The 14,981-nt window shown below is 35.6% G+C and overlaps 1 protein-coding gene across 4 annotated transcripts in view; it reads left to right on the forward strand.

The window, feature by feature from the left end:
• The window catches only part of si:dkey-288a3.2, an 83,940-nt gene that overhangs the window by 66,055 nt on the left and 2,904 nt on the right, over window positions 1-14,981 (forward strand). For 2 of the 4 annotated variants that reach the window (XR_015513287.1, XR_015513290.1), the window contains exon 11: window positions 11,480-11,711. Coding sequence is in view for 1 of the 4 variants with exons in the window: in XM_087290316.1 (XP_087146442.1) it covers window positions 7,716-7,886 (171 nt within the window). In the remaining 3 variants the exon portion in view is untranslated. Of the gene's footprint in view, window positions 1-7,715; window positions 9,777-11,479; window positions 11,712-14,981 lie in introns of those variants that run through there. The other 2 variants (XR_015513289.1, XM_087290316.1) reach the window with 1 other exon arrangement.

Consider the following 14,981-nt stretch of genomic DNA (forward strand, 5'->3'; position numbering starts at 1 on the left):
CTCTTGAAATATATATAAAAAATATAAAAATTACAAAATTTAGGGGAAAGTCATATATTATTAGTATAATGTGTTTTGTTTACATTTTTGTATTCATTTTATTGATTTTGGTTCTAATAGTAAATTGTAACTCTTTTAAAACAAAATACAGTAGATATGTAAACAGGGTATCTGCACGGTCTTAAAATGTCTTAAATGCCAAAAGATATATTTTAGGCCTTAAAAAGTCTAAAATCTACTGAAATATTGTGTTGTAGGTCTTAAATCTTTTTATTTACTAGGTCTTAATTTTTTTTGCTCATGTATAGCCACCCAATCTTGCCATTAACCCCCTTAAAAATAAAGTATTATTAAGTTATAATCACTTAAGGTAAGTTATAATGTTTTTTCACAGGTCAGGTAAAAATCTTTTTCAACTGGGATATTTAAAAAGATTCTTTAGCATTTATCCCTGTACAAGTCGAAAATCTCATTTATAATGGTCTTAAAAATTTCTTAAAAAGTCTTAAATTTAACTTGATGAAACCTGCAGAAAATCATTCCACATAAATCAGCAGATATTGTTTTTAACAAATTCTCTGCAGAAATAGCAAAAAAGGTCCACAGATTCTGTCTGGCCTACTCATAAATACATGCACCACAATCAGCAGAAATTCAGTTTAGCTAGCTCTATCATGTCACACCACAGGACGACCTGTTTTTTTAGACCCCATCAAATAGCAGAAGTGTAAATCTGGGCTGTTTACACTCTCAGAGACGTCCAACCTCGGCCAGATTCCCCAAACCTCTCAGATTCAGCTGGTCTGAGAAAGCCTGCTCTCCTTGGCCCTTCATTCTCAGCCTTATTTGTATTGGTTAATGACTTTATAATTCCTGGCCAGCGGGAACCTGCTTTTATCTCTATTAGTTTAGTAGCCTGGCAAACAAAGGGAGTCTGGGGCTGGTGGCACCGTGCCAGCAGGAGCCGCCACCATAAAGGCTCTTGTCCATCTGTGTCGCCTTCAACGCAGCGTCACTCCTCCTCTTTCCTTTCCTTCTCTCCACAGAAACTTCTGGTTCATATTCCTTGTATTGATCTCGGCGATGGCCAATGAAGTGTGAAAGAGACTTCTGTTTTCCCCGCAATGAGAAAATGACAGCTCGCTCAGCGCCGACATGTATATATAGAAAAAAAAAGCACTTGATCGCAAACATCCCAGGGTGACGTTTCAAAAACGAGTCTCCGAATGTGACCGAAATTCATTCGCATTGTCAGGCCGGGGATGCGATATGTTGATTAGGGCTGAAATGAACCGTTTACCTCCCATTTTTTGGGATGTTTTTCATCTCTTTGAGGGTCATTCATTTCATATGCTCGGAATATCATTTGGACTCAAGCGGGCGTTAATTTGACATTTGTAATGCGTGCACGATGTTCCATGAATGCATTCATAAGGCCTGAATCTTGCAAACTTTTTTGGCGAGGCCTCTTTATTTTGCTTTCCGTCTCTCTCCTTTCCCCCCTCTGTAACGTGTCAGAAAGACTGCATCCTTCTCTCATCTGAGATGCTGGTCAGATCAGGGGGCCCTTCATTGTATATTTTACCTTGGAGTTGTTTTGATCTCGCTGAAGACAGGGAGCAGCTTTTTTTTCATTTCCCTTTCTCGTTTTTTTTTTTTTTTTTTATTCCTTCGGCAGCCCGTGTGTCTTTTGCATGCATTGTCTTTGAACAATGCTCTGTTTGAACAGTGCGCTCGCAACTCAGGATACAGGCGCGCTCGACGGATCGACTTTTATCACCTGCTTTTCCCAGTGATTCTATTAACGCTTCTGTTTCATTAAAAAAGGGGGACGCGGCCAACAGACAGGCGCACCGGCGAAGAGACAGACAAGAGTGACTTCAAACAAAGTCAGTCGCGAGATTGCCACTGCGCACAGACAGCCCTTCATTCAGGGGGACTGACAAAGCAGGGCCGGATGCTTGTGTGTGTGTGTGTGTGTGTGTGTACCTGTGAGGTGCTAAATCATTAATTAGAAGGAAGCCACTTCTGCCTCGCTAATGCACTGTTGCTAATCCATGAGTATTGAAACATATGGTCCCACAAACAAGCTAGTCCAACAGGCTGAGTGGGTCAACAGTTATGTTTACTCGCCGAGTTCGCCATACATTGAAGCGCAAAGATAATCAGATTAAAATAAAAGAACAAAGGGAGATTGGGATAATTAGATGAGAATCCCAATCTAGAGCGTTTTTATATTCGTGACTGGAAATGTTTGAGCGTTTTTTAAATGTTGACGTTGTTGTTAGTAAAATTTTGATGTTGTATTTATTTATTTATTATAAAAATTAAAAATTTATTTATTTATTATAAAAAAAAAAAATTTATTTATTATAAAAATTATTTTTTGAAACTAAAAAACATTGTTATTGTATATACAATTCCTATTGGTATTAAATAGTTACAGTTAGTCAGAATTATTAGCCCCCTGTTTATTTTTTTCCCAATTTCTGTTTAACAGAGAGTTTTTTTTAACACATTTCTAAACATAATACTTTTAATAACTCATTTCTAATAAGTGATTTTTTTATCTTTGCCATGATGACAGTAACTAATATTTGACTAGATATATTTCAAGACACTTCTTACAGCTTAAAGTGACATTTAAAGGCTTAACTAGGTTAATTAGATTAGCTGGGCAGGATAGGGTAATTAGGCAAGCTATTGTATGACGATGGTTTGTTCTGTAGACTATTAAAAATATATATAGCTTAAAGGAGCTAATAATTTTGTCCTTAAAATGATGTTTAAAAAATTTAAAACTGTTTTTATTCTAGCCGAAATAAAATAAATAAGACTTTCTCAAGAAGAAAAAATATTATCAGACATACTGTGAAAATTTCCTTGCTCTGTTAAACATAATTTGCAAATATTTAAAAAAGAACAAAAAATAAATAAATCCAAGGGGGGCTAATAATTTCGACTTTAACTCTATTATTATGAAATTACTGGAAATGAAAATTCTTCTAAATAATTAATGATAATATATATATATATATATATATATATATATATATATATATATATATATATATATATATATATATATATATAAATGATTACTTCTGAAATGGTTTGTGTGTATATGCCCTTTTTATAACGGACTTGATCTAAAACACAAGGACAAGAATGAAACAATAAAAGTGCAGCAAAAAAGTTTTACAAACTAATTTCGAGAGCAGCACAAGATCACGACTGGCATCTCATCTCTAATCAGCTATAATCCAATTAGATTGATTCAAGCCTACAATAAATAGACACATTTCGCTGCCTTATCTTTATTTTGGAAGAATCCCCCCTTCCACCCCATCTCCTCCTTTTTCTCCCTTTACAAGGGGGAGCTCTCGAGACCTACCTTATCTCTGACCCCCTTATATGCTTATTGACATGCATCAATTATCCCCGAGCTCAGGGTTCTCTCTCTATTTAAGTGCTGTTTTGGTGACGCATGGCACGGTGTTGCACGATCGCTTTACAACAAGAAGGTCACTGGTTCTAGCCTCAGCTGGGTCAGTTGGCATTTCTGTGTGGAGTTTGCATGTTCTCCCCGTTTTCATGTGGGTTTCTTCCCAGTGCTCTGGTTTTCCAAAGACATGTGGTATAGTTAAATTGGGTAAGCTGAATTGGCCATAGTGTATGTGTGTGATTGTGTGAATGGGTGTTTCCCAGTGATGGTTTGCAGCTGCTGTGTAAAACATGCTGGATAAGTTGGCGGTTCATTCTGCTGTGGTGACCCCAGGTTAATAAAAGGACTAAGCCCAAAAAAAAATGAATAAATAAATAAATCTTAAATTGATTTGAATATTTGGAAATATTTGAATATTCTTGGTAAAGTAAATAAAAAAGTTGTGGAAAGTGTTTAAGGCATTTTAAATCAGACTTTCATGTAAATTTAAAAAAAATGTAAATTTAATCCACCCTTATAATGCGAGTCAACTGTTCCCAACACAGTGATTTATGTGGTATATACAAAATCAGTACGTTTCTGAACCATGGAAACCTTTATCAGAATGGATTTTTAGAAACCCAAGAGATTACTGATTATTAAATGTGCATTAAGTTTATAAGATACGCAATAAGTCAAAACAAACAAACTGAAAATGGTAGTATAGTATCTATTAAATCATTACTTTCTATTTTTTCTATGCTGAATTAAAAAAAAAATCTGAAACTAGGACAAATATGAAATAAAACCTATGAACATGTTTTTGATAAGTAGCCAGGATAACTCAGGAAGGCATGACAAAGTTTCTGATTTAAAAATTCAAATCCATCCTTAAAGAAACCCTTCATATTTGTTCAAAAGTGTGAATGCTGCATCTGATTGGAACCCTGTTCACGTGTGTTGTTGTTGTGAGCCGGCAGTGAGTCTGCTGCAGGCAGCGGCGCTGAACTCTGACTCTGGCACAGGAAGTGAAGTCAGCAGCCGTGTAGCTGCTGCTCCAGAAGGCGATGGCTGTGCTCGCGGCGGGGCTCTTCCTCCCTGCAGCAAGGTTGGCACGGTGTGGAGGTGCTGGTGGCGCAGTGCTGGTTCTGGCGCTCTTGGCTGCTGCGAGCGGTGCGTGCCCTCTGTCATTCATGGGGAGTGGCTCTGTCCAACTGTCACTTCCTGACAGGCTGATAATCAATCTCTTTATTAACTGCTCTGCTGCAGACGGGCCGCCCGGTAGGGAGGGTGGGCAGCCTGTACCGTATACCGCAGCACTGGGCTCCGCTGGGGTCGGAAAGGTTGGCACCGTGAGGCGGCACCACTTCCAGGCAGAGCCCATCCTCGTCACTGTTAGGAATCACACCAGAACTTGCCCGGTCATAATTTATGAAGAGGAAAGGGGCAGGAATATTAGTGACATTTCACAAAAGGTCCATTGGTAATAGAGAGGAGTAGAGATCTCATTACATAGTTTTCAAACCAAGCTACTTTCTAATGGTTTGTGCCAGAGACTTAAAAAAAGATGGACAACACATGTCTGTTCTCCTTCACTGCCCCATCCAAACTCATGCAGAACCAACCATAAACCTAAAATCTTGACACCACAATCCACTTTTTAAGGATCAAATACTGTCAGATTTAGACCTACCTATAAACCATTTTAATGGAAAGAGATCATACAGTAGTTTTCAAACCAAGGTGTTTTCTGATGGTCTGTGCCATAGACTTAAAAAAGATAGACAACACATTTTCCACTGTAGAAAAATGAAGCTGACATGTCCTGGGTATGGTCACTGGCATCTTGCGCTGATAACAAGAGTTTGCTCTGTAGTAATCATCAGTTGAAGCATAGACTTAAGACAATGATGTTGCCAAAAACACAAAAATCTCATATACATGACACCCCTAACACGTACAATGCATGCACATGATGTACAGTTTTCACAGATTCACATTTCAGGCATTTACACGGATGCTGCAACGCTAGTGGTATCAAAAACGTCCACTTTAAAACCAGTTTAAAAAAACAAACAAACATATTTTCAGTTCCTAAAACACCATTGTCATGTAAAGAAACAGGGAAAACACATTTTTTGCTGAAAGCAATGATGTGTCAATGGCCCAAAGGAAGTTGACCTGTCATATGCTGTACCAATGTCACGCACTGCACTGCTTGAACAATAACAGTAACAATACAGATACTAGTCTTCAAGACAGAAGACATGCCTTGTTCACCAGCACCATCTTACTAGACAGCCCCCATCCAAACTCATGCAGATCCAATCAGAAAGCTAGAATCCTAACACCACAATCCACTTTTTAAGGATTAAATACTGTCAAATTTTGCTAGAAAAAATGGTGCATACATCAATGTGATAAGAACTACCTACAAAAACATTTTAATGGAAAGAGATGGTCTGTGCCATCGACTTGGACAACACATGTCTGTTTTTTCCTAGAAAAATGAAGCTGACATGTCCTGGGTATGGTCACTGGCATCTTGCACTGATAACAAGAGTTTGTACTGTAGTAATCATCAGCTGAAGATGTAGACTTGAGACAATGATCTTGCCAAAATCAAAACGTTTTCCATTGCAGTTAAAAATAAAAAAAATAAAATCACATTTCAGGCAATAACACGGATGCTACAACGCAAGAGTTTTCAACAACTTCCACTTTGAAACCATTTTAGGAAAAAAAAAACTGTTGAAGTCAGAATTATTAGCCCCCTTGAATTATTAGCCCTGTTTATTTTTTTCCTCAATTCCTGTTTAACGGAGAGATCTTTTTTTTTTTTACACATTTTTAAACATAATAGCTTTAATAACTCATCTCTTATAACTGACTTATTTTATCTTTGCCATGATGACAGTAAAATATTTTAGTATATATTTTTCAAGACACTTCTATACAGCTTAAGGTGACATCTAAAGGTTTATCTAGGTTAATTAGGTTAACTAGGCAGGTTAGGGTAATTAGGCAAGTTATTATATAACGATGGTTTGTTCTGTAGACTATCAAAAAAAAATAGCTTAAAAGGGTTAATAATTTTGTTTGTAAAATGGTGTTTAAAAAATTAAAAACTGCTATTCTATCCGGAAAAAACAAAACAAAACAAATAAGACTCTCTCCAGATGAAAAAAATTATCAGACATACTGTGAAAGTTTTCTTGCTCTGTTAAACATAATTTGGGAAATATTTAAAAAAGAGAAAAAAATTAAAAGGGGGGCTAATAATTCTGACTTCAACTGTATATATTTATTCACCTTATACTTCACGTACGAGCGGGCACAGCCCTTTTAATCTTTTTGGCTTAAGACTTCCAGTCTCATTCACTTCAATTCATTTTCATATTATATTATATTTTTATATTTTATATTATATTCTAATAATTCTGACTTCAACTGTATATATAGTCCCTAAAACACACTTTCACACTTTTGGCTGAAAGCAATGTTGTGTCAATGCTCCCAAGTTAGTTGACCTGTCATATACCAATGTCACACACTACATTACTTGACAAATATAACAAACAATACAGATACTAGTCTTCTAGACCGAAGTCATGCAATGTACACAGCATCTTGCTAGACAGCCCCCATCCAAACTCATGCAGAACCAATTGTAACATAAAATCATGACATCACAGTCCACTTTTTAAGGATCAAATAATGTATAATTGAAATAAATAATAATAATTATAATTTTAGCAAAAATAATTATTTGCTAGAAACAATGTTTCATACATAAATGTGATTAGAACTACACGAGAAACCATTTCAAGGGGGGGAATAAAGTGTAATTTCATTTTGTATTACATATACTGCAGCCAGCCACAAGCGGGCGACTGAAATGTCTTGTTTTTTATGTGACCAGTGCAGCAATATTGTATGACCAGCTTAAACTTGACTGAGAATTGCATGGCAAACTTTTCCCCTTATGAGAAACTCCTGAATGCTCAAATTCGTGGATTTCGCTCACAAAGATTTTGCCGAGCTCTGGTAAATGTATCGAAACCTGATGCCACACAAGACAGCTATGATCCACTTCCAATGTTTGCTAGCTCGTCCCCACCAAATTTTACATGCCTATGTGAGCCAGGATTGCTTTTTTACTCTCGATTATCGCTCACACGTCAATTCCACATGAGCTAATGGAAAAGTCATGTCGGACTGATGAAGAAACAGTGGCGTATCGCATTAAATATGAATAAGCTACAACTCTATCACTTTCTGTTGTTCTTAGGATGACTTCCTGATGGAAACGCAGAAGACTCTGCTTAGCAGGATCACCGATCTGTGCGCAGCAAACGCAACGGCTGCCAAGGGCACGAGTCTCCAGCCTGCTCCTCCAGACCCACCGGACTGCACCGAGACCACCGATGCGCTTCCCACCCAAAGTCTAGAAGACATATAAGCATAATAATTCTACAGCAAATAACGATAACCATAAAACTCCAAATCCCAGTAATAAAGCCGAAGCTTCTCTCCCTAATGAAACAGTGGCCCTCCTGCTGTTTCCTGCCTAATGTTCCCGCCGAGGCTTCCTCCACTTTCCATAAAGCAATTTTGCAAGCCCACTCCCAACGTGAATCATCTGGAAAGGAAGAGAAGCCTCTCCCTCCATCTCTCCTCGTGTCCCCGGAGGGTGACGCTGACTAAATCTGTGTTGATACAGAGGTGTGCTCTAAATCCTGTTTGCTCGGGCTCCATCTCCCCTAATATTCACACTCGTGTATGAGGCCCCTTCCCTGCCTGCGTCTGCTAATGTGGCGTATCGTCGTCTGGATGACAAGAAGACATCGGCGAGCGCCTCAAACTCCCTCACACGTATCGTTTACTGCCGGCGCGGAGAATCACAATGTGTGGGAAGGAGAACATATGTTAAATTTAAGAAGCTGGGATTTACCTCTGCACGGGTCTTAGTTTACACGCGCTACTCGCCGCTAGCCGGCAACAAAGGACAGATCGCCGTTACAGTGCGGAAGCAATGGAAAAGGTGTTACATCTGAAAATATAGGTGGAACTCGCATCATCTGCCGTTTGTCTTTAAATTCAATGCAATTAAGAGCATGTTTGTGAAATGATGAACAACCTTTCTGAGTTAATAAATGAGTTTGACGTTGGTAGATTTGATTTGAATCTCCGTTAACTTTTCCAAGCTCTGTTTAAAAATAGACCTGCGTGATTTTTTTTCACCCTAAATAATTAGATTTAATTTTCACAACATGTGCCATTAATTTATTACCAATTATTGGTGTTTACCTGATAATTCTTCAAAAGGAGAAACTTGAAATGCAGCTGCACGGAAGACGTCTGCTTCTAAAATAAGACAAACGGTTCCACGCGCATTGCATATCAAAAACTACAGTATTGGCACTCGGAGATTTGAATGCCTTTCTTGGCAAATCCCAAATTACTCAAAGATTTGGTGATTGACAGCTGAGGGGGGATAACTGTATTTAGCCAGGGACCATGTTTCCTCGTCTGGCGTGATTTGGGTCTCATGGAGGATCGGCCCCCCTGGTGGTTGCCCCCCTCCTCCTCTCGGCACGGGGCAGGGGCAGATTGACAGAACAGCATGGGGGCAAGCGCCACTGTGCCAACAGCCCCCTCCACGCTCTACCTGATGTTTTTAACAAAGGCTTCCGTCTCCCCAACTCCTCTGCCGAACATCGCCCAGCCAGATTCAACCCACCTCGGCTCCGCAACAAACACATTTTGAAAGCCGATCGCGAGGATGTTGGGAACAGATGCACAGACGCTAGCAATGATGCGGCGTCTACGGCTGCACTCAAAGATAAAATGTCACACACTTTTCAGTCGGAGCCCAAGAAATTGGACAGTTGTTAGTGAGCACCTGCTTGTCATTGACGGGAGGATATTGGCGGCTTGTTTTCTTTGATTTGTATGTTTAGTTTTGTGTTGAGGGAGACCGACCGGGGTTAGCTGTTACAGTTTTTGACTTTAGGAAATGTTCTGCCGTGTTGGTTTGTTTTTAATAGTATGGCCATGAGTACTGAGTTTGGAAAATAATAAAACATACAGAAACAAATTCCAATGTGGAATTTAAATAAAAAATGTAGCTCAGGGCTTGTTGTCACAATTATTATATACAGTTGAAGTCAGAGTTAATAGCCCCCCTGTTTATTTGCTTTTTCCAATATCTGTATAACAGAGAGAAGATTTTTTTCAACACATTTATAAACATAATAGTTTTAATAATTCATTTCTAATAACTTATGTATTTTATCTTTGCAGTAATATTTGACTAGATATTTTTCAGTACACTTCTATACAGCTTAAAGTGACATTTAAAGGCTTACCTAGGTTAATTAGGTTAACTGGGCAGGGTAATTATAGGTAAGTTATTGTATAACGATGTTTTGTTCTGTAGACTATCAAAAATACATATATCTTAAAGGGGCTAATAATTTTGATCTTAAATTGTTTTTGTTTTTTTTCACTAAAAACTGCTTTTATTCTAAAAAAAAAAAAAAAAAAACATAAAAAAATAAGACTTTCTCCAGAAGAAAAAAATCTTGGCAGACATACTGTGAAAATTTCCTTGCTCTGTTAAACATCCTTTAGGAAAAATTTTAAAAAAGAAAAAAGGGGGGGGATAATAATTCTGACTTTAACTGTATATATTTTTACATTAGTTAATAGTTTAGTTTTTAGGTTTCTTTTTAAAGTCAGTTTATATACAGGCATGGATACCAAAATAAAAAAAGTAAATAAAAAAAAATTAAATAAAATGAGTCAGGTAAAAGCATCCATGCTATCTTTAGTTTTCATACATGATTGTGTAAATATTTCTCAATGTAAGCCATTTATACTAAAGGTTTAGATACTGACAATTTGGCAAATAAAATACTATTGAATTTATTAAATAAATGTAATAATGGGAGGAATAAAATGTTTACCACATATACAACATGTTTCAATTATGCTAGTAAAATTATGCAAAAGAAAGAAAACTGGAAAAAAAAAACTAAAGGTTATAAATGTATAGACATTTTGATAGATTTTATAATATAATTATAAAAACTATTCACACTGCAGTATATTCAATCCTTTGATCTAATTATCAAATTAGAAAATTCAAGGTAAGCAACTATTTTTACATTTTGTCAATAATTTTATTTGTATTTTTTGTTTTAGTTTAATTAAATGAATTTTTAATAATTTGGTTGCGTGATTTTTTTAAACTCTTTATTTTAATTTTCATAGCAAATACCTTCATACTGTACGGCCTAAATCCTTACAAGAAGCAGATGGACCATATATCAATGTTCTCTTGGAACTACAGTACTCCATCAAAGAGAATTAAGCTTACTACAAAACAAAACTCAAAACCATACCTCACACCCATCTAATACTGATTAAAATACTTGTGGAAGGTTCATACAAAATAAAATAAGGCATAGATGATTAACATTTACAATCATAATATGGAACTGGCTGGGGCAAAAAATTTAATTTGAAGCAAGGTTTACATGGACAATGAAACCAAAGGGACATTATAAAAGAATTCTAAAATAAATAATGAAATCAAATGAATTAATTAACATACAATAGTCTAGTAAAAATCAGTTCAGTCTATCTGCAAAAATAATATACAAGGTTCCCAAATCTTTTTAAAAATGGAGAATTTGTCAGTTAGTGTGCATCGCAGTTCTTTTAAGTGTAACATTTCCAATATAGTAATTTTACCTGGGTTTTAATGAGTTAATTTAAAGTTAAAAATAAATTGAATGCATTTATTATTATATAGTTATATAGTAATAATTATAGTTCTAATTTTAAAATGAAAATGTTTCCTTAACATCTAACTAAATAAAATGTTATTATTTATTCTATTTCATTCATCATCAATTTCATCTCAAGTAAAACAAAAAACTATGTTTCTTGTTTAATTCTCTCTGTTAATGATGCACGTTGCTCTTTTACTGACCCCCTTCCTAGCCGTCATTAATCATTGGGAAGAAATTCTCTGACTTTCCAAAGGGGCGATTGGAGAGGAGCGCATGCCGTCTGACGCACATTTCTTGGAGGTGTTCCCCCGTTTTGATGAATTTCCGGCCTCGGCACCAGCATCCCTGCTGCACGTGTGTCTGCATCTCCTCTTTCCTCCTGTCAACATGATCCTGTGCACAATCAGTCGCGGGGTGCAGATTCGCAGGGTACCTTTCCGCTCCTCGCCGCGTCCTCTGGCCTCACTTCTCCGTCTGCTTCATCCGTGAGTAACACAACATACAAAAATCAAACTCAAACTAGCTTAATGGCCGGATCCATGAAAAATGTCCACTCATGCAGGCCAATTTTTTAAAGCTTAGTTTGCTGAGAATTAAGGTACTATTGAACATACCACCCACAACATAATTTACTAGAAAACCGAAGACACGTTTTTTTATGTTGTTTTTTAGCGATTTTTTTTAACAATATTTTTACAAATTTTGTGAAGGTGCATTCACTCAAAAAAAAAAAAAGTTTGCTATTTGTTCAAACTACTTATTTAAAATGAGCTGAAAGAACACTTCTTGAGTTTTTTTGGGGACAACTTAATAATTTTATGTTCAATCCACTTAAATGTATAAAAAACTTAATAAGTTAACTTAATTCCTTCATGTTGCGCCAACACAAATTGATTGTGTGGAATGCAGTTTTCCTACATTGTTGGCTGTTTTAGGCCTGTCATAGATGTCAAAATGCCAGCAGGTGCTAGGAAGTCGCTGTCTTAATGAGTGAATCAATGACTTGTCAATTCAAACGATTCGTCTAAAACTGTGATTCATTTAGACACGCGGCAAATTACATGATTCAAATAATTGAATCATTGATATAGATTCATTCACAAATGAACAATTACGTTTTTGCTCTACACATATTTGGAACAGTTTGTTATAATCCAAGAGATCAAAAAGTATGAAATTTAAGTCTCGTAAAACCAATTTATTTTTCTTTTTTTTTGGAACTGATGTGTAAAACAATTAGTTTGTGATTATTTCAATAAAACGGGAGCAACTGAACTCTTAGTCATTTGATACTACGGTTTAGTTAATTTTAGTTAACAACTATTAATTCATTGCAATGTCTTCATTCTAATAGGCCTCATCCCACATGATCACCAACGCTTGTCTGTTTTTGCTCACAGGTCTTTAAAACTACAATTATAATATCATAGTAGATATTAAAGTAGACAATATATCACAGTTCTAGTTCCGCAACTTTTTCCATCTGTATATATTCTATAAATCCTAAATAACATACTGTAGCTGATACACACAAATTGAGAATTAATCACATGTTTTTGCTCCAGATTCGTTTGAAACAATTTGTTATAATGCAAGAGATCAATAAGTATGAAATTTAAGTCTCTCAAAACCAATTTATTATTATTATTATTTTTTTAGACTGCTATCTAAAACCATTCATGTATAAAACAGGAGAAACTGAACTCTTACTCGTTTGATACTAGAGTATAGTTAATTATTTCACATACAGTATAGCTGTTAATTAATTGCAATGCCTTGATTCTAATAGTAATTATCCCACATTGAATGCTTGAGTTTTTCTCGCAATATTACAGTAGACAATATATCACACTTCTAGTTCCTCAACTTTTTCCATCTGTAGATATTCCATTAATCCTAAATAAAATACTGTAGCGAATACACTTAATTTTCTAAATGATGTTGTATTTATTATTATGTTATATTATTGTTTAAATCATCCCTCTGGTTGGATTAGATGTTTTTGCAGGCCATATGTTTGACAGCCGTGACGTAGACAATTACATCTCACCACTTCATAATCTTTCATTCTCATCACTACTGCATTGTTGAAGGGAAAATGGATCGATCTCTTTTTCTTTTACTCTTCCAGTCAGCAAGAAAGTAGTAAAAAATGACTTTGTGGGGCAAAAACAAGGTATATCGAACAGTAAACATTATATGCATTTTACTTTTGCTTAGTTTGTCAGCATGAAAGAACCTTTCAATGTAGATATCTAGAATATTATTTTGATACAAAGTAAGTTATAATCCCAGACTCTGCCCTGTAATCAATAAAAAGACATTTTCAGGGCCAGCAAAGTGAGTGCAGCCAATGATAAATATTGGCAGACAAGAAAAAAAAAGTGTCATTTTTGTCGATTGAAGGGAACATAATGATATTCAGAAGGAGACCCCACTGCGACACACACAACTGTTCCTAAGCAACAAAACACTTTCCCCCCTTCCAAATGAAGATGGGTTTGGGTGACTGTTTGCAGACAGATACTTAGTGACAAGAATAAGCGCACAACTTCAAGACTTCTGGATTTAAAGACACTGCAGGTGAATAAGGCGAAAAACAACAAAAACAAAAACCTGACAGTTATCATACTTCCCAGCTTGACTGATTGTGTTAAGATTTGTGTTAAGTTTTTTTTCATGTTACTTTTAAATATGCAAATTAGGCATAATTTAATAAAACGTGCGCCAATTTGCATACATTTCTAGCACAAAAATCGGAACACTGGATGAAGACGAAATTCATTTTGCTTTCTTGTGAGAGCTGCTGATGTAGAGATTTACAGGCTCAGTGCAGGGGATTAAAAAGAAATCACATTTTGAAAAAACAGCCCCTAAAAATGTGCACTGCAATTAAATTCTACAGACAAATCTACAGAGATACAATACAAACATCTAAAAGTGGATGTTTTCTGTCCTTTAAAAAGGAAAAACTATTTTTTTTAAATAATATTATTATGATTTATTGATCTGAAGATGCAAAGATAGTTTAGACATTTTTAAATAAAACACTGAAAATTGATTTTTAAAAAATCTGATTTTAAATAAATAGTATAATCATGATGTACATGTTTTTTTAGATTTTAAATTAAAACTGTAAAAATAATCTCTAAAATAAAACAAAAAAAAAAATCTCAACAAAACATGTTATTGTATAAAACATGCATTTATATTGCAGAATTGCTTTAATGTATAATCAATATTCTTGGTTGATTGATCCAAATGTTCCTATTTGCAGTGTTTGAGCACAGTGTTTGAGATATATTTATATAGTGTTCAAAAGTAGTGTATTTTCTAGGTTTAATTGTTAAACATTAATGAATGTTTCTGCAGTGTGTGAACTCTGTTGTCTCCATCTCATGGTTATGGACGGGGAAAGACTGCAAATGTCTTATATTGCTTAGTTAAGACTGCCATCTAGTGGTTCATTTAGCAATCTGCCAGTTTTGAAAGAATAGGATATATGAGCATATTCAGCATTGTGAATGTGACATTTGCCTTAAAAACTCAAAACATAAATTCACAGAGAAAGTATATGTTAATATTTTATTCAAACATCTGATTATATTCTCTAGAACAACAACTATAAGAAAACAACCAGAAAAATATCAATCTGAAACATGTTTTATACTTAAAAGAGGAAAATAAACAAGCGTATGGATGTGACTAAAAAAGTCTGAAAGTTTGCAGCATACAACATACTTTGCAGAAATTCT

Source organism: Danio rerio, chromosome 17 (genome assembly GCF_052040795.2).
Source record: "Danio rerio strain M-AB ecotype USA chromosome 17, GRCz13ab, whole genome shotgun sequence".
In the NCBI taxonomy this organism is placed as follows: domain Eukaryota; kingdom Metazoa; phylum Chordata; class Actinopteri; order Cypriniformes; family Danionidae; genus Danio; species Danio rerio.